Genomic DNA, 20,642 nt, shown 5'->3' on the forward strand with positions numbered 1-20,642 from the left:
CCCCCTATTCATGTCTTACCAATCCCCCCATTACATATACTCCCCCCCCCCCATTTAATGTTAACTCCACATCTCAGGTGTACCCACCCCCCTATTTCATACCCATTCCCCCCATCATTTGCTATCCAATCCCTATTTCAAGTGCACCCCCCCCATTTCATATCCCATCACCCCCATTTTATGTCCACCCCCCTCCATTTAGTTTCCAAACTCCTCCATTTTTTGTCCTATCTTCAACAATTCATGTTTAAAAGGGGTACTCCGGTGGAAAACAATTTTTTTTAGTTATTTTTAAATCAGCTGGTGCCAGAAAGTTAAACAGATTTGTAAATTACTTCTATTAAAAAATCTTTATCCTTCCAGTACTAATTAGCAGCTGTATGCTACAGAGGAAATTCTTTTCTTTTTTGTCTTGTCCACAGTGCTCTCTGCTGACACCTGATGTCCGTATCAGGAACTGTCCAGATCAGGAGAAAACCCTCATTGCAAACCTGAGCTCTAATGCGCATGTCGTTGACCTCACTGAGGTCGAAGACACGCCCCTTCCATACAGCTCTATGGGAGAGGCAGGGATGCACGAACGCTGCATCTCCGCCTCACCCGTAGAGATACGTGGAAGGGGCGTGTCGGCCGCGGTAATGCCGGGTCCTTGTATAGGAGATTGCGGGGGTCCCAGCATTCGGATCCCCGCGATCAGACACTAATGTGTCTAGGGCTGCAGATCTCCTTTAAAGGGGTTCAGAACAGATAAGACATCATAGAAGAAGCGAAGGGGGGAGGGTACCGCACCCCAGGACCCCCCTCTACTGGCCTTTATGGATACCCTCTAATAATAAGTAGCTTTTGCTATGTCAGAGCCCGCCCATCCATGTGTTACATGGTTATTTGTATGGCATTCATGCAGTAACACATCACTCCCCTGCAGCATCCAGTGGGGTAAACATGTTGCAAATCTCGACGTGTTTCTCCATCCCCAGTACGAGGCTATCCGTGTGACTATAAGGAAAAAAGATGTATCTTATGTTTAATATACATGATGTCCAATGAATATTTATAGTGAACAGCTGTAAAGATTGATTTAGTCGGAGGCGTCAGAATAGTAAATATCATTGACGCGGGGGTCACGTGACCCGGGAGGTATGTGGGCGCACAGATAAGACAGTCCTATTATGAGCGGCGCTTTTTGTGTGTACATCTCGTCTTCACCTTCTATTTCCTCTGCTTGAAGGACATTTATAGATATTGATGTATAAGGATGAACTGAAGGAAATAACGTTCTCCTAGAAGCGCATTATATTAGGTTTTGCATTTTTACCTTTTCTCGCTGGTTTAGCAGTGTATATGTTTATATTGCAATTATATATATATATATATATATATATATATATATATATATCATAATAATAATAAATAAAGGTTCCAAATCCGTACGGCATCCTCCCGTGTTATGTGACAGATTGGTTCAATGCATTTTTAGTATTTTCATGAATAAATTTGATTCGTTCTCGGTTCGCTTCCCAGATGGTGTTTTTTATTTGTATTTTTACTTTAAATTATTTTATTATATATTTTTTTAATACTTAGACCTTTTTGAATTTCTATTTGTGACTTTTGTACGAGATGTTCATACTAGGCTAGGTCACAGCCAGGAGGGAAAAGGAGCATCAGCAAACCTGGTTCCTTTCTGTCCCCCTCCTCCAGACTCCTCTGTCCTCCTCCAGACTCCTCTGTCCCCTCCCTCCAGACCCCTCTGTCCTCCTCCAGACTCCTCTGTCCTCCTCCAGACTCCTCTGTCCCCTCCTCCAGACTCCTCTGTCCCCTCCTCCAAACTCCTCTGTCCCCTCCTCCAGACTCCTCTGTCCCCTCCTCCAGACTCCTCTGTCCCCTCCTGCAGACTCCTCTGTCCCCTCCTCCAGACTCCTCTGTCAACTACCTTCACACCGCTCTGTCCCTTCCTCCAGACTCCTTTGTTCCCTCCTCCAGACTCCTTTGTTCCCTCCTCCAGACCTCTTTGTTTCCTCCCTCTAGACTCCTCTGTCCTCCTCCCCCAGACCCCTCTGTCTCCTCCCTCCAGACCCCTCTGTCTCCTCCCTCCAGACCCCTCTGTCTCCTCCCTCCAGACCCCTCTGTCTCCTCCCTCCAGACCCATCTGTCTCCTCCCTCCAGACCCCTCTGTCTCCTCCCTCCAGACCCCTCTGTCTCCTCCCTCCAGACCCCTCTGTCTCCTCCCTCCTGACCCCTCTGTCTCCTCCCTCCAGACCCCTCTGTCTCCTCCCTCCAGACCCCTCTGCCCTCCTCCCTCCAGACCCCTCTGCCCTCCTCCCTCCAGACCCCTCTGCCCTCCTCCTCCAGACCCCTCTGCCCTCCTCCAGACCCCTCTGCCCTCCTCCTCCAGACCCCTCTGCCCTCCTCCAGACCCCTCTGCCCTCCTCCAGACCCCTCTGCCCTCCTCCAGACCCCTCTGCCCTCCTCCAGACCCCTCTGCCCTCCTCCTCCTCAAGACCCCTTTGCCCTCCTCCTCCTCCAGACCCCTCTGCCTTCCTCCAGACCCCTCTGCCCTCCTCCTCCTCCAGACCCCTCTGCCCTCCTCCTCCTCCAGACCCCTCTGCCCTCCTCCTCCAGACCCCTCTGTCCTCCTCCTCCTCCAGACCCCTCTGTCCCCTCCCTCCAGACCCCTCTGTCCCCTCCCTCCAGACCCCTCTGTCCCCTCTCTCCAGACCCTTCTTTCCCCTCCCTCCTCGAGACCCCTCTGTTCCCTCCCTCCTCGAGACCCCTCTGTCCCCTCCCTCCTCGGGACCCCTCTGTCCCCTCCCTCCTCGGGACCCCTCTGTCCCCTCCCTCCAGACCCCTCTGTCCCCTCCCTCCAGACCCCTCTGTCCCCTCCCTCCAGACCCCTCTTTCCCCTCCTCGTGACCCATCTGTCCCCTTCTATTTGTTTCCTCCCTCTAGACTCCTCGGTCTCCTCCCTCCAGGCTCTTAGGTCCCCCTCTTCCAGACTCCACTGCTCCCTTCTCCAAACTCCTCTGCCCCTTCTAGTCTCCTCTGTCTGCTTCCTACAGACTCCTGTCCCCTCCCTCTAGACTCTTCTGGCCTCCTTCTCCAGACTCCACTGTCTCCTTCCTCCAAACTCCTCTCTCCTCTCCAGACCCCTCTGTCCCTTTCTCCAGACATATCTGTCCCCTCTTCCAGACTTCTCTGTTCTCCTTCTCCTCTACACCCCTTTTCCCTCCCTCTGACCCCTCTGTCCTTCCCCTCCAGGCCCATCTGTCTTCCTCCTCTAGACCCCTCTGTCCCCTCCTTCATACCCCTCTGCCCCCTCCCTTCAGACCCCTCGGTCCTCCTCCTCCAGACCCCTCGGTCCTCCTCCTCCAGACCGCTCTGTCCCCTCCCTCCAGACCCTTCTGTCCCCTCCTTCCAGACCCCTCTTTCCCCTCCCTCCTCGAGACCCCTCTGTCCCCTCCCTCCTCGAGACCCCTCTGTCCCCTCCCTCCTCGAGACCCCTGTCCCCTCCCTCCTCGAGACCCCTCTGTCCCCTCCCTCCTCGAGACCCCTCTGTCCCCTCCCTCCTCGAGACCCCTCTGTCCCCTCCCTCCTCGAGACCCCTCTGTCCCCTCCCTCCTCGAGACCCCTCTGTCCCCTCCCTCCTCGAGACCCCTCTGTCCCCTCCCTCCTCGAGACCCCTCTGTCCCCTCCCTCCTCAAGACCCCTCTGTCCCCTCCCTCCTCAAGACCCCTCTGTCCCCTCCCTCCTCAAGACCCCTCTGTCCCCTCCCTCCTCAAGACCCCTCTTTCCCCTCCTCCAGACCCCCCTGTCTCCTCCTCGTGACCCATCTGTCCCCTCCTCGAGACCCCCCTGTCCCCTCCCTCCAGACCCCCCTGTCCCCTCCCTCCAGACCCCCCTGTCCCCTCCCTCCAGACCCCCCTGTCCCCTCCCTCCAGACCCCCCTGTCCCCTCCCTCCAGACCCCCCTGTCCCCTCCCTCCAGACCCCTCTGTCCCCTCCCTCCAGACCCCCCTGTCCCCTCCTCCAGACTCCTCTGTCCCCTCCTTCCTCTCCAGAACCCTCTATAAGCTTCTTGCTCCTCTAGGACATCTATATACTCTAACAGTGCACATGCACCTGCTTTACCTTGATGCTACACCTACTGTATAAAGCAGTGGTCTCCAAACTGTGCCCCTCCAGATGTTGCAAAACTACAACTCCTAGCATGCCCGGGCATCAAATTGCTAGGAGTTGTAATTATGCAACATCTGTGGGCCACAGTTTGGAGGCAGCATTATAGTATGCAGTATTATTACCCTGCCCCCTATATACTGGTATAAAGCTTTATATGGAGGCTAAATACACAGACAAATATGAGAGACCCTGTTTGTTTTCCTCATTATTTCAAAACATAGCATCTGTTTAATGAACTTTCCATAGCATCAATCGGCTTATATCCTGCGCCAGACGCTTTGTACCTAACATTTATTGTTTTTCTTTGTGTTGTTTGAGAACTTCTATAAAACCCGGGGGAGGGGGAGGGGACATGTGCAAATTAAAAATAGAGGTGCGGAAATAAATTTGTTTCGGTATCAACGGATCAGGGACATTTAAGACTATTTCTGGACAATCTTTTCTTTTATTGTCCATTTGCTGGATTAGATTCGGGAGCAGCGTGCTGGCAGCTCTATGTGAGATGTAGCAGAACAGCCGGTTATGTGAAGGAGTTACACACATGATGCAGCATCAAAACCATAGGACATTTATAAAGGGAATCTGTCATTAGTATCACCCACACTAACCTGTTGGTATAGGCTTGTAGTGCGGGTAACACTTATAAACAGTCTTATAATCCCCATTTTCCCATATATGCTAATGAACCATCTTGGTTTACATGGGAGTTCCCAAGCCCCAAGTGCACCCTGGCGTCCGGCCCACTACCTCCTCCATCTGGCCAGCCTTATGAATATTCATATCCCTCCTCCTGATTTCTACCTCCCTTCGACAATTACTGTGCATGTGCCCAAAAAAATGGGTTAGTACATTTTCGGCGCTCTCCCTTGAGGAGAATCTTTAATTTAAATCTTTAATTTAGTAATGGATTATAGGCTAATCCCATGGATTTCCTCCATTATCATCATCCTGTATGTCTGTCTGATGGAGCAGAAGACAATTTTTTAATGGAATTCCCCTTCTTAATGGGCGACGTCTCTTTGAATAGTCCTTATCTCATCCAAGATGACTGTAGCCGATGTAGTGAAGAAAATGGTTCCTCTACACTCCTCTGCCCCCTCCTTCAGACCACTCTGTTCATCCCTCCAGACTCCTCTGTCCCCTCCCTCTAGACTCTTTGGTCATCTTTCTCCAGACTCCTCTATTGTCCTCCAGTCCCTTTCCCAGTCTCCTCTGTCCCCTCCCTCCAGACCCCTCTGTCCCCTCCCTCCAGACCCCTCCGTCCCCTCCCTCCAGACCCCTCTGTCCCCTCCCTCCAGACCCCTTTGTCCCCTCCCTCCAGATCCCTCTGTCCCCTCCCTCCAGACCCCTCTGTCCTTCTCCTCCAGATTCCTTTGTCCTCCTCCAGTCTTCTTTGTCGCCTCCTTCAGACCACTCTATTCATCCCTCCAGACTCCTCTGTCCTTCTCCAGACTCCTCTGTCCCCTCCCTCTAGACTCTTCTGTCATCCTTCTCCAGACTCCTCTGTTGTTCTCCTCCAGACTCCTCTGTTGTCCTCCAATCTCCTCTGTTCCTTCCTCCGGACCCCTCTGTCCTTCTCCCCACCCTCCTCTGTCCCCTCCCTCCAGACTCCTCTGTCCCCTCCCTCCAGACTCCTCTGTCCCTCCCTCCAGACTCCTTTGTCTCCTCCCTCTCGACTCCTCTTTCCTCCTCATCCAGACAACTGTGTCCCCCTCTTCCAAACTCATCTGTCCCCTCCCTCCCAGACTCCTCGGTCCTCCTCCTCCAGACTCCTTTGTCTCCTTCCTATAGACTCCTCTTTCCTTCTCCTTCCAGACCCCTCTGTCCCCGCCCCCCAGACTCCTTTGTCTTCTCTGTCTAGACTCCTCTTTCCTCCTCGTCCAGACTCCTCTGTCCCCCTCTTCCAGACTCCTCTGTCCCCTCCTCTAAACTCCTCTGTCCCCTCCTCTAAACTCCTCTGTCCCCTCCTCTAAACTCCTCTGTCCCCTCCCTCCAGACTCCTCTGTCCCCTCCCTCCAGACTCCTCTGCCCTCCTCCTCAAGACTCCTCTGGCCTCTTGCTCCAGACTCCTTTGCCTCCTCCCTCTAGACTCCTCTTTCCTCCTCCCTCCAGACTCCTCTGTCCCCCTCCTCCAGACTCCTCTTTCCTCCTCCTCCAGACTCCTCTGTCCTCCTCCTCCAGACTCCTTTGTCTCCTTCCTCTAGACTCCTCTTTCCTCCTCGTTCAGACTCCTCTGTCCCCCTCTTCCAGACTCCACTGTCCTCTGCTCCAAACTACTCTGTCCACTCCTCTAAACTCCTCTGTCCCCTCCCTCCAGACTCCTCTGCCCTCCCCCTCTAGACTCCTCTGTCCTCCTGCTCCAGACTCCTTTGTCTCCTCCCTCTAGACTCCTCTTTGCTCCTCCCTCCAGACTCCTCTGCCCTCCTCCTCTAGACTCCTCTGTCCTCCTGCTCCAGACTCCTCTTTGCTCCTCCCTCCAGACTCCTCTGTCCCCCTCCTCCAGACTCCTCTGTCCCCCTCCTCCAGACTCCTCTGTCCTCCTCCATTATCATCATCATGTATGTCTGTGTGGTGGAGCAGAAGACAATCTTTTGATGGAATTCCCCTTGAAAATGGGCGACATCTCTTAGAATAGTCCTTATCTCATCCAAGGTGACTGTAGCCGGTGTAGTGAAGAAAATGGGGCCTTGCGACCGAATTCGGCTGCAAGGCCCCATTTTCTTCACTACACAGGGAACAATCGCCCTCTAAATCTGTCAATAAAATACAAACACCAGGACGTCTGGACTTGCGGATATTGTTGTTGGATCTTTTTACTCCTGTTTTGTTCGTCCTCCTTTTACACAAAGCGGCGCTTAGATCAATGCTGCATTTGTGCTGCACTGTTGAGCCGTTTTATACTGTAAATCAATGGGAATAATAGCAGAATCTTAATGCATTCCAGCCTGGTTCTCCGGTGACATTAAAAGGTAGCGGTCATCCGGAAAGGCTTCTCAAGGTCTTTGATATTCATCTCAGTTACACAAAGCAAAGTCACCATTTGGTGGGACGTTCATCAATCTCGATCGAAAGTCATCGCTGCCTTTAAGGGAAAGTCCTTTCTTCTTGCCTCTTTTTTAACTTAAGTTACTTTTCTATTAGTTTTGCTTTACTTACTTCTCAATCATCAGAAGTGACCTGGTGCTTTCTTCTCCAGTCACATCCAAAGTCCTGGTGGTTGTCACCTCATCTGACCTTAGGGGCGTCTGAACTGTGCGCATCAACAATCACCACTGAGAGGTGTATAACAACTATATATACCGATACTGTAAAGATAGCAACAGCAGTATACAGATAGAGCTGGAGGGGAGGTGTATAACTAATATATATAATGATCCCATAGAGATAGCTGCAACAGTATACAGATAGAGCTGGAGGGGAGGTGTATAACTACTGTATATCCTGATCCCATAGAGATAGCAGCAGCAGTATACAGATAGAGGTGGAGGGGAGGTGTATAACTACTATATATCCTGATCCCATAGAGATAGCAGCAGTATACAGATAGAGCTGGAGGGGAGGTGTATAACTAATATATATAATGATCCCATAGAGATAGCTGCAACAGTGTACAGATAGAGGTGGAGGGGATGTATATAACTACTATATATCCTGATCACATAGAGATAGCGGCAGCAGACAGATAGAGCTGGAGGGGAGGTGTATAACTACTATATATCCTGATCCCATAGAGATAGCAGCAGTATACAGATAGAGCTGGAGGGGGAGGTGTATAACTACTATATATCCTGATCCCATAGAGATAGCAGCAGTATACAGATAGAACTGAAGGAGAGGTTTATAACCACTATATATCCTAAACCCATGGAGATAGCAATATGCAGATAGATCTGGAGGGGAGGTGTATAACTATTATATATCCTGATCCCATAGAGATAGCAGCAGTATACAGATAGACCTGGAGGGGATGTGTATAACTCCTATATATCCTGATCCCATAGAGATAGCAGCAGTATACAGATAGAGCTGGAGGGGAAGTGTATAACTCCTATATATCCTGATCCCATAGAGATAGCAGGAGTACACAGATAGAGCTAGAGGGGAGGGTATAACCTCTATCTATTTTAACACTGCTTTTCTGTGGGTCAGACTGGCAATCACATGGCCCAGTTACAATACAGAACCACATGGATGCAACTGTGCTGAACAATAACAGAGGGTGCAACAAAAAGAAGAAATGTCCAGCGCAGAGTGTGGAGTAAAATCAGGAGCTCTTTATTACGGATCAATTAATACACACAGGAGCAATCTCCAGCGCGTTTCGGATCAGATGGGATCCTTAATCATGGCATTAACAGAGGGTGCTTTCGGAGTCTTTCTTTAAAGGGGTTATCCAGGAAAAAAACTTTTTTATATATATATCAACTGGCTCCAGAAAGTTAAACAGATTTGTAAATTACTTCTATTAAAAAAAATCTTAATTCTTTCAGTACTCATGAGCTTCTGAAGTGAAGGTTGTTCTTTTCTGTCTAAGTGCTCTCTGATGACATGTGTCTCGGGAACTGCACAGAGTATAAGAGGTTGCTTCTAAACTGTGCGGTTCCCGAGACACGTGTCATCAGAGAGCACTTAGACAGAAAAGAACAACTCAGCTTCAGAAGCTCATAAGTACTGAAAGGATTAAGATTTTTTAATAGAAGTAATTTACAAATCTGTTTAACTTTCTGGAGCCAGTTGATATATAAAAAAAAGTTTTTTTCCTGGATAACCCCTTTAATGTTCATAGCGGCAGAATTTTCATTCACACCTGATCGCTACTGATCATTCTACCAAAATTTGAATGGTCAGTCTGACCTGAGGACACGGAGCTGCCATGTAGATCAGCTGACCTACCGATTCACTGCCAATCAGATAAATGGGCCTCTATGTCATACAGCTGAAGTCTGGGCTCTAATAGGTTCATGCTTGGGGTAGTCTCCATGGGACATCTCAGCTGCGCCACCTGCTGGCTACGGGTGGTATTCATCCCACTGTACAATCCTGCGCAGTCCCGACCCATCCGGATACAGACTAATGAGAGTTATCTATACAGATGTCACCTCCGTAGATCCTGACAAATCATTATAGACAGCTAATTCCAATGGTGGCATAACAAGGGCCCCTCCCCCGCTGAAGAATGTTTTCTCCCTATAAACACTCATTTTCCTGCCACGGATCAGCACCTCCTGGTATTGTGCATACGGCTGCCACTTGTCAGATTTTTCCATTTTCTCCCGTATGAAGCTTAAAGAATCTTTCATTATTGTTCTATCAACTTATCCGTTTAACGTCACGCACTCCGTTATTACAGATAATTAGACGTCTCAGACAGACGCTTGCGCCAAATTGGAATTGTTCAGAAAAAAAAATTTGAAAGAAAAATAAACAGTCTTTTTTGTTTTCCAGTGTTGGGTCTATTGAAAAAAATCATTTTAGCAAAAAAAAAAGAAAAGAGATTTCGAATTACGGGCCGAAATTTTGTCGGTCCTTGAGACCTTGTTTTCTGTCAAGTTGTTCCAAAATGGTTTTCGAAGTTATTTCTTCTCGCAAAAATGGGAGAAAGTGATAAGCGGAGTCGGACCACATATCGCCGAAAACTGGTTAAGTGCTGGCCGGGTAATGCAGAAAAAGTTAATATGGTAATGAACCCTAATAAAAGTTGACTAAAAGTATTCTACCGTTGTGTGTATACAGCTCCTATGCAGAGCTACGTGTCTCCATGGTAACAGACTACAAAACAAAGCCCTGTGTAGTCTGATGCTGCAGTCATGTGTCAAGTCCATTCCATCTTTCTCCTAAATTTTGCAGTTTTTTTTCAAAACAGTTCACCACCAGCGGCTGCAAAACTACAACTCCCACAGCTGGCGGTGGAGATTGAGAAATGGAGGATATGGGGATGAGGGCAGAGGTGCCCATCTAACGGAATGACGGTTGGCATAGCGCACCTACCACCAATATCACAACGAGCAAGAGTTATACGGGTTTTGGGGTTAATACTGCTCCCCCCTCCTCCCCTTTAGGTTAGATGGGTCCGTGCGGTCCAGTGTTTCCCAACCAGTGTGCCTCCAGCTGTTTCAAAACAACGACTCTCAGCATGCCCGGCCAGCCTTTGTCTGTAAGGCGGCTGCCTGACAGGACAGAAAATGTACGTGGGTATAACTCCTGTACTGGGCCACCACAGATTTTTACATGTTAGAACTTTATGAACAGTCTTAATGAAAAAACAAACTACAGATGTGTTTCCTAACCAGTGTGCCTCCAGCTGTTGCAAAACTACAACTCCCAGCACGCACTCCCCATCCTCTACATACACTAGTACATGTGTTCCACAGGGGGGCACTTGTCCGACCCTTCTCTCCTCTGACATTGACATCCAGAGTCAACAGAGAGTGGAGAGGCCATCGTATACATAGATTACGCAATACCTGTCCGCATAGGTATTGCTGACTGCAGGGCCGGGGATAGTACATACCCTCTAAACCTTTCCCGGTTCTCATGATGTATCGACCTAATCCTAATGTAGTACTAAAAATGGGGGGGAGGGGGCGTGGTGGAGATTTACGCCCTGTTCTTTTTTTTTTTTTTTTATATATTTGTAGAAAAAAATTTGTTCAGAATGTTCAAATGTTAAGGGGTTGGGGGGGGGGGGGGGGTGAATCATTGCCGGTCGCTGGATCCTTGGCAGCCGAGGTATTGTCGTCACTCATCATGGGATTGCTTGGTTCTACTTTCTCCGCTCTGTGACATCTGTGGCCCCGACAGAGAACATCGCTTAAAGGGGGTACTCCGCTGCTCAGCATTTAGAACAAACTGTTCCGAACCCTGGAGGCGGCGCTGGGAGCTCGTGACGTCATAGCCCCGCCCATAGACGTGCCCTCCCATAGACTTGCATTGAGGGGGTGGGGCTATGACGTCACGAGCTCCCGGCGCCGGCTTCAGGGTTTGGAACTGTTTGTTCGAAATTCTGAGCAGCGGATTACCCCTTTAATGTTTAGTAAGAAGACAAATCTATATGGATTAGATTGCCCTATTCTTTAAAGGGGTACTCCGCTGCTATACATCTTATCCCCTATCCAAAGGATAGGGGATAAGATGTCTGATCACGGGGGTCCCACCGCTGGGGCCCCCGCAATCTCCTGCAGCACCCCTTGTTCTAAACAAACGCTGGGTTCCTGCGGCAGTGGTCATGGCGTCGCGCTACACCCCCTTCATTCATGTCTATGGGAGGGAGACGTGTCAATTCTTTCTGTGGCATTTGAATTTCCGCACCAGATGTTTCCAGCAATTCTGCCCTTTTTTGCAGTACAGCAGAATACCATTAAAAACTGCTCAGATTCCGCTTGGAAATTCCACCGTGTGAACGAGGTCTTATGGATATTAATAATATAATACATATATATATATATATGTGTGTGTGTGTGACAGGGAGATGGTGATGAAGCTGTAGGGGCTGGTCAGAGGTGATGACGTCATTTAGGGGCGGAGCCAGAAATAAGAGACAAAATCCAACCACGCCTCCTGAGACAGCAGAGTATGATGTGTTGTCTCGAGAGGAGCCTTGGAGCTGGAGACAACACCACACTGACAAGGAGGGGACTACACAAGTTCCTGTAAGGAGAGAGGAGCTTTGGAGCTGGAGACAACACTACACTGACAATGAGAGGAGTACACAACTTCCTGTAAGAGAGAGAGAGAGGAGCCATGGAGTTGGAGACAACACCACACTGACCATAAGAGAACTACACAACTTCTTACTATTTATGTATCCCCCAAAACATGCTGAAGCCAGTACAATTAATGATAACATTGTATTAGTAAGTTATATATCTCGGAGGTGATAGTCTGTTTTAAATTCAAATTTCTGACACCAGAATACCCCTTAAAAGGAGGACTCTGCCGCCTAGACATCTTATCCCCTATCCAAAGCTGTCTGATCGCGGGGGTCTCGGTGCACACCCGTCACTCCCCCTCCCATAGACTTGCATTGAGGTGGCGTGGTGTGACAGCACAAGGAGCGTGGCCATGATGGCACAACCCCCACCGCCCGCACCCAACCTTCAGAACAAAGTGTTTCGAATGCTGGGGCAGCGGAGTACCCCTTTAATATGCTTTACAAAAACCATAAGGATCCAATTAATATGTGATAAATGAGCAAACAAAACATTTACAACTTTAAATATGATTTAAAAAAAACACTTTTGACAGTCATTTACTTCAAAGGAAAAAACAGCATATTGGCAGCATCAACCAATCATAGATAAAACAAAGAAAAGACAATAAATCCTCTATTATTTAAATTAATGTAATCCTAAGCACTGATCATCAAACCAAGTGTGAACATAGAAAAGACAAAAGTCATTATTTTTTTATTTTTTACCTTTTTGTATAATTGATTTAGTTTTTTTTAACTTTATTGTAGCTAATACTATATTAACAATGGGACAGAAGGAGTAATGTAAAGTGTTTATTAGAGGAGAATGCCAGACTGGGGTATGGAGTCTTATAAGCCACGCAAATATGTAAAGTAGTAAAGTAGTACTCCTGCAGAAGGGAAAAGAAAAGTTGTTCGTAACCTAAGGCCTCTCAAAGTTATTATAATTTTTTTATTTTTTTTTACTGCTCTAATACCGTTATCCTCCAATAGGAGGCAGTGGAGAGTAATCCTTACTGCCACCTATTGGAGGATAACAGTATTAGAACAGTGAAATATAATTTGAGTGGCCTTAGTCTTTTGTTTGGAAATAATTGCTTCTTGGCCTGAAAAAAAAAATGCCACAAAAAACTGCCCCTCACTTTGCCCCCTCATGATGCAGTTTTAATTATTATTATCATTTGTGTATATATATATATATATATATATATATATATATATATATATATTATAGTGTATTTAAATCGTTTTTATATTCTCCTGTGGTTTTACCAAAACAAGATCTGTGGTTACTGTCATCATGTGACTCAAGGAATTCCAGAAAACCACCCAATAAAACATATAAGCAAACAGTATTTTTTCTTGTGTTTATTTTTCACCTATAGAAGTCTATGGGAGAAAAAAGAAAACAAGACAATTTCTTAAAAAAAAAAAAAAAAAAGAAAAAATCCCCAAAAAGAAAAGAACACCATACCCTAAGCATGCTGCGTATCTGACTCTCAAAACGCCACTTAAAGGGGTTCTCCACCCTAAGGTGATTTTAGTACGTACCTGGCAGACAGTAATGGACATGCTTAGGAAGGATCTGCGCTTGTCTTGGGGATAAATGGCTATGCTGTGAGATTACCATAACACTGTGGCTAGCTTTTTGTGAACTGGTATTTCCTGTTTGAGTCTCCTTCTTTGCCTACAAATTCCATAATTCCATTTTCCTCCCTCCCACACATCAGCCACCCCACCCATTGAAACATAAATGAGCTGCATCCATTCAAAAGACCTGTGGTTTTCAATCAGGGTGCCTACAGCTGTTGCATTAGTTGCAGATTGATCTCTCTCCCACCAAGCGATCGCTCCACCCATTGAAGCAGACAGGCTCCCTGTCATCAGCTGACTAGTGATGTCAGGTCTCGGCCACATTGCAACCTGGGAAAAATCTGAGACAACAGTCATTTTGTATGCTGATAAAAATAAATATTGGAGTTAAAATCACAGAAGAATTGTGAGAAAACCGTCACACACAGGTACAGACACTATATTATGTACTACACTAACTTTACAGCCCCTGTAGCATAGTCAAATAAAAAAACAAAGGTTTCTAGGGGCGGAGCTAAATTGATCAAACCGTCTGAGCTGCCGCGACAATTCTTGCGCATTTTTAGAGCATCTAGTGCAGGGTTGTATTAGAGGGATATTCCGCCCATAGACATGGGCGTCATGCCCCTCCCATACACATGAATGGGAGGGGGAGTGGCATGCTGTCACATCTCCAGTCCCGGAAATCCAGCAGTTCCGTGACTGGAGCAGCCCCCGGCACAAAATGCCAGGTGCTTCATGGAGATCACGGGAGTCCATTGGACCCCGGGATCAGACCTCTTATCCCGTATCCTTTGTATAGAGGATAAAATGTCCCTTTAAAGGGGTACTCCACTGGCCATCGTTTGGAACATTAAGTTCCAAACGCTTTGTGCGCGCTGCAGGGGTCGGCCACGTCCTCTCAATGCAAGTCTATGGGAGGGGGCGTGGCAGTCGCCACGCCCCCTCCCATAGACTTGCATTGAGGGGGCGTGGCTGACCCCCGCAGCACGCACACAGCGTTTGGAACTAAATGTTCGAAACGCTGGCCAGTGGAGTACCCCTTTAAGTATTAGAACCTGAAGCAATATTTTACTAAGTTATTTTGTTTTTGTAACTTATTTATTTCATCTTATTTATTATTATTATGATTAATAATAATGATTAATAATAATAATAATTATATATATATATATTTTTATTTTTTTTATTTTTATTTTGTATTTTTTTTTTTTAAATGACCTGTCATTGTATTACTTTCAAAGCATAAAAAATTGTGGACAAGTGGCGCTGCAATTATTGACGTGCGGTTAGAAAAAAAAAACGTATCAAAAAAGTTCTAATTAGGTTTTTCCCATTTTTTTCTACTTGGATCAATACTGTATCAAGAGGCTTTTTTTTATCTCTTACTAAACCAACTCTGCATTTTATGCCTTCATAAACAGAGGCAGCGCGGGGCCGAACAGTTGGAGAGTTGTGTTTTTATTAGGCGGTATATCAGATTGTCGTCCTGCATCATAACCTATCCGCTGCTTTGCCAACTTTGCAGATTTAAGCTCCGGTCATACGCGGAACGGAAATAAATTCATGTTTACCCAAATGTCCATTTTTTTTAACTCATTTGCGATGCGGTAATAAATGTCCGATGTGGAGAATGCCGACCGCCGCCTCATTAAAGTGTCTTGTGGGTCCTTTTTTTTATTTTGTTATTTTGCCAATTTTCGGTAAATAGATATTATTCGGTGGAAATAAATTAGACCATTTTAGTTTAATGCAGAATAACTGTTCTGGAGTAAGAAAAACCATTAGTAGCAAAACTGCGTCATAAAATGTTCACGAGCAGTAAAGTGAAGAGGGGCCGGCGCGCTGTTAAGTGCATATAGTTCCCTGAGCCTTCTGCGGCATTATGTTATCGGTATAATTATACTGTATCATTAACAGAATGGCTTTTATGGACATTGTCTATGGAACTCCACGATTCTGGAGTTTATTCCATTTATGTGAAAAGTCATAATCTACCAATATACTACTTGGTGCATTAATGGTAACATATCCAGAATACATCCCTATATATACAAGAATATAACTACCATAATACTGATCCTATATACAAGATTATAACTACTATAATACTGATCCTATATACAAGAATATAACTACTATAATACTGCTCCTATATACAAGAATATAACTACTATAATACTGCTCCTATATACAAGAATATAACTACTAGAATACTGCTCCTATATACAAGAATATAACTACTATAATACTGCTCCTATATACAAGAATATAACTACTATAATACTGCCTCCTATATACTAGAATATAACTATTATAATATTGCTCCTATATACAAGAATATAACTACTATAATACTGCACCTATATACAAGAATATAACTACTATAATACTGCTCCTATATACAAGAATATGACTACTATAATACTGCTCCTTTATACAAGATTATAACTTCTATAATACTGCTCCTATATACAGGAATATAACTACTATAATACTGCCTCCTATATGCAAGAATATAGCTACTATAATACTGCTCCTATATACAAGAATATAACTACTATAATACTGCTCCTATATACAAGAATATAACTACTATAATACTGCTCCTATATACAAGAATATAACTACTATAATACTGCTCCTATATACAAGAATATAACTACTATAATACTGCTCCTATATACAAGAATATAACTACTATAATACTGCTCCTATATACAAGAATATAACTACTATAATACTGCTCCTATATACAAGAATATAACTACTATAATACTGCTCCTATATACAAGAATATAACTACTATAATACTGCTCCTATATACAAGAATATGACTACTATAATACTGCTCCTTTATACAAGAATATAACTTCTATAATACTGCTCCTATATACAGGAATATAACTACTATAATACTGCCTCCTATATGCAAGAATATAGCTACTATAATACTGCTCCTATATACAAGAATATAACTACTATAATACTGCTCCTATATACAAGAATATAACTACTATAATACTGCTCCTATATACAAGAATATAACTACTATAATACTGCTCCTATATACAAGAATATAACTACTATAATACTGCTCCTATATACAAGAATATAACTACTATAATACTGCTCCTATATACAAGAATATAACTACTATAATACTGCTCCTATATACAAGAATATAACTACTATAATACTGCTCCTATATACAAGAATATAACTACTATAATACTGCTCCTATATACAAGAATATAACTACTATAATACTGCTCCTATATACAAGAATATAACTACTATAATACTGCCCCTATACACAAGAATATAACTACAATAATACTGCCTCCTATATACAAGAATATAACTACTATAATACTGCTCCTATATACAGGAATATAACTACTATAATACTGCCTCCTATATACAAGAATATAACTACTATAATACTGCTCCTATATACAAGAATATAACTACTGTAATACTGCTCCTATATACAGGAATATAACTACTATAAGTGTGTTCTTTGACTGTTGGACATGCTGATGCGTTGTGTGTTCACTGATATATCTTCCTCCTCTTCCCCTGTAGAACACGATGAGTGCGGTGATGGGCGGAGCGGTTGCGATGAGAATTCCATCTGCACGAACTCCGTTGAGGGTCACAGTTGTACCTGCAAACCTGGATATGTGGGGAACGGCACCATCTGTAGAGGTAAGTCTCTGTTTTTTTTGCAATCCAGTTTTTACTTGGCTTATAATGCACTTAGAGCAGTGGTCTCCAAACTGTGGCACTACAATTCCCAGCATGCATGGACAGTCTGAGGCTGCAACATCTGGAGGACTACGGTGTGGAGATTAGTGATCTCATGTTCCCTTCGGTGCCTTTCATTGGATGTTTCCATTACTGGGCTCTTTGGATGATAGTAGTTGCAGTTGTCATTGAAGTCAGTCGGGTTTCTTCAAAGGTTCTGTTGGAGCCATTAAGGTCTGTGGTGTTTCTCCTAAAGTTTTGTTGGAGGCATTAAAGTCTGGGGTGTTCCTGCAGAAGTTCTGTTAAAACCATTGAGGTCAGTGGTGTTTCCAAGAAGTTCTGTTGGAGCCATTAAAGTTAGGGATGTTTTTTCCAGTAGTTGTATTGGACTCATTGAAGTCAGTGGTATTTCTCCAGAAGTTCTGTAGGACCCATTGAAGTCAGTGGTTTCTCCTAAAGTTCTGTTGAAGCTATTGAAGTTAGTGGTGTTTCTGCATAAGATCTTTTTGGGCCATTGAGGTCAGGGATGTTCCTGCAGAAGTTCTGATGGAGCCATTGAGGTCAGTGCTGTTTCCAAGAAGTTCTGTTAAAGCTACTGAAGTTAGTGGTGTTCCTGCAGAAGTTCTGTTGGAGCCATTGAGGTCAGTGATGTTCCTTCAGAAGTTCCGTTGGAGCCATTGAGGTCAGTGGTGTTCCTGCAGAAGTTCTCTTGGAGCCATTGAGGTCAGTGGTGTTTCCAAGAAGTTCTGTTGGAGCCATTGAGGTCAGTGGTGTTCCTGCAGAAGTTCTGTTGAAGCTATTGAAGTTAGTGGTGTTCCTGCATAAGATCTTTTTGGGCCATTGAGGTCAGTGGTGATTCCAAGAAGTTCTGTTGGAGCCATTTAAGTTAGTGATGTTTCTCCAGTTGTTGTACTGGACCCATTGAGGTCAGTGGTGTTTCTCCAGACATTTTGTTGGAGTCATTGAAGTCAGTGGTGATTCTGTACAGCACCACCTCTGGGGAAATACATTTTTACACCATTCCAATCAATAAGCTGCCTGTGCAGGACAGGGGGAGTCCTCCCGAGGGTGCGATACTCTTTGTAGCCTCTGTCCACTCTGACCAAGAGATGAAGACTAGACTGACTAAAACAGTAAAATAAAAGGTGTCAAAGTACAAGCACTCATATGGGTCTGTAGATAACAGCTTGTTATTCTCAGCAGTATATGGCAGGACTGTACAACTTTGCTACCATTGCACTGTTTGGCACTATTATTTTCAGTCTGTAATTTTCAGAAGTATACAATAATGGCAGTGCTGAACAGTTTTGTTATCATGACACTGTTTGGCGCTATTATTTACAGCCTGTTATATTTACCAGTATACAATGACGGCAGTACTGTATAGCTTCGTTATCATGACACTGTTTGGCACTATTATTTACAACCTGTTATATTTAGCTGTATGCAATGGCAGCAGTACTGTATAACTTTGTTATCATGTCACTGTTTGGCACTATTATTTGCAGCCTGTTATTTTTAGCAGTATATAATGACGGCAGTGCTGTATAGCTTTGTTATCATGACGCTGTTTGGCACTATTATTTACAACCTGTTATATTTACCAGTATACAGTGACGGCAGTACTGTATAGTTTTGTTACCATGTCACTGTTTGGAACTATTATTTAAACCTGTTATATTTTGCAGTATACAATGACGGCAGTACTGTATAGCTTTGTTATCATGACACTGTTTGGCACTATTATTTGCAGCCTGTTATTTTTAGCAGTATATAATGACGGCAGTACTGTATAGCTTTGTTATCATGACACTGTTTGTCACTATTATTTACAGCCTGTTATATCTAGCTATATACAATGATTGCAGTACTGTATAGCTTTGCTATCATTGCACTGTTTAGCACTATTATTTACAACCTGATATTCTAAGGAGTATACAGTGGCAGCACTACTGCATAGCTTTATTATCAAGTCACTGTTTGGCACTACTATTTACAGCCTGTTACTTTTAGCAATATGTAATGACGGCAGTACTGTATAGCTTTCTTTTTAATGCACTGTTTGGCACTATTATTTACGGTTTGTTATTTTTAGCAGCATACGATGACGGCATTACTGTATAACTTTGTGATCATGACCGAATCCATGTCTGATAGGTTGGGCATTCCCCAAAATAAGCTAAGCACTGATGTCCTGGTACCCATTGCTTGTGATCACGTTGTGTTGGTATTATTTGGTGATTACTATTTCTGTGGTATTAGTTGTGCAGTCTAAACTGCAGGCACCTTGTTATGGAGCAGAAGAAGTTGAGTTGATCGATATATAGTTTTGTGTATAAAGTTTCTGTAGAACTTGTCATTTTTTTCATATAAACCCCTGATCATTCTCGACTTAGGAGTCCAGTGGGCGGTCCTACCGCCCACTGGAGTCCTAAGCCCAGAATGAGCAGAGGTTCCAATCAATAAATTGCAAGTTCTACTGAACCTCCATATACAAAACTATATATCAATCCGCTCAGCTCCTCCTGCTCTATAACGTGATGCTGGTAGATTGGGCTGCTTGTACAATATGGCGGTTTCCATTTAAGCATTGTACAGGCTGTTGTTTTAGCAGTATACGGCAGCAACAGTACTGCACAGCTTTGTAAGTATGGCACTATTAACTAGGCGCTGTAATTACATCCATATAGGTGTTCGATGCCATGAGTCCAGACATGTTTCAGCACCTGAGGTGACTGCTTCTGTTTACCGCAGGTCCTAATATGTGAAATAATCATACAGGGAGATCAAGGGGCCTCGTCTTCCATTGTCTGCTAATATAGTCGAAGATCCGCGGACAATAGGCAGAACGGAAAATTCATTTTGTTCCGTTATAGAGGAGGAGCTGAGCGGATCGATATATAGTTTTGTGTATAAAGTTTCAGTAGAACTTGTTATTTTTTTCATGTAAACGTCTGCTCATTCCCGGCTTAGGAGTCCAGTGGGCGGTCCTACCGCCCACTGGACTCCTAAGCCGAGAATGAGCAGAGGTTCCGGTTAGTAAATTGCAAGTTCAACTTAATCTCCATATAGAAAACTATATATATATCAATCCACTCAGCTCATCCTGCTCTATAACATGATGCTGGTAGATTGGGCTGCTTATACAATATGGCGGTTTCCATTTAAGCATTGAATAGGCTGCCGTTTACGCAGTATACGGCAGTAACGGTTCTGTATAGCTTTGTAAGTATGGCACTACTAACAAGGCGCTGTTAGTATGCCCGTATAGGTGTTCGGGTGCCATAAGTCCAGACATGTTTCGGCAGCTGGGTTGACTGCTGCTGTTTACCGCAGGAGGCTTCGTCCTCCATCATCTGCCAATATAGCCGAAAATCCCCAGACAATAGGCAGAAGGGGAACTTCATTTCGTTGCGATGAGTAATGGTCCGAAC

The 20,642-nt window shown here is 44.7% G+C and overlaps 1 protein-coding gene across 3 annotated transcripts in view; it reads left to right on the forward strand.

Annotated features, from left to right (window-relative positions):
* NELL1 (neural EGFL like 1) overlaps positions 1–20,642 on the forward strand; it is a gene marked incomplete in the record, with an annotated part of 690,696 nt that overhangs the window by 448,938 nt on the left and 221,116 nt on the right. For all 3 annotated transcript variants that reach the window (XM_056527924.1, XM_056527922.1, XM_056527925.1), the window contains 1 exon segment: positions 17,047–17,169. In XM_056527924.1, the coding sequence (XP_056383899.1) occupies positions 17,047–17,169 (123 nt within the window).

Source organism: Hyla sarda, chromosome 6 (assembly GCF_029499605.1).
Source record: "Hyla sarda isolate aHylSar1 chromosome 6, aHylSar1.hap1, whole genome shotgun sequence".
NCBI lineage: Eukaryota > Metazoa > Chordata > Amphibia > Anura > Hylidae > Hyla > Hyla sarda.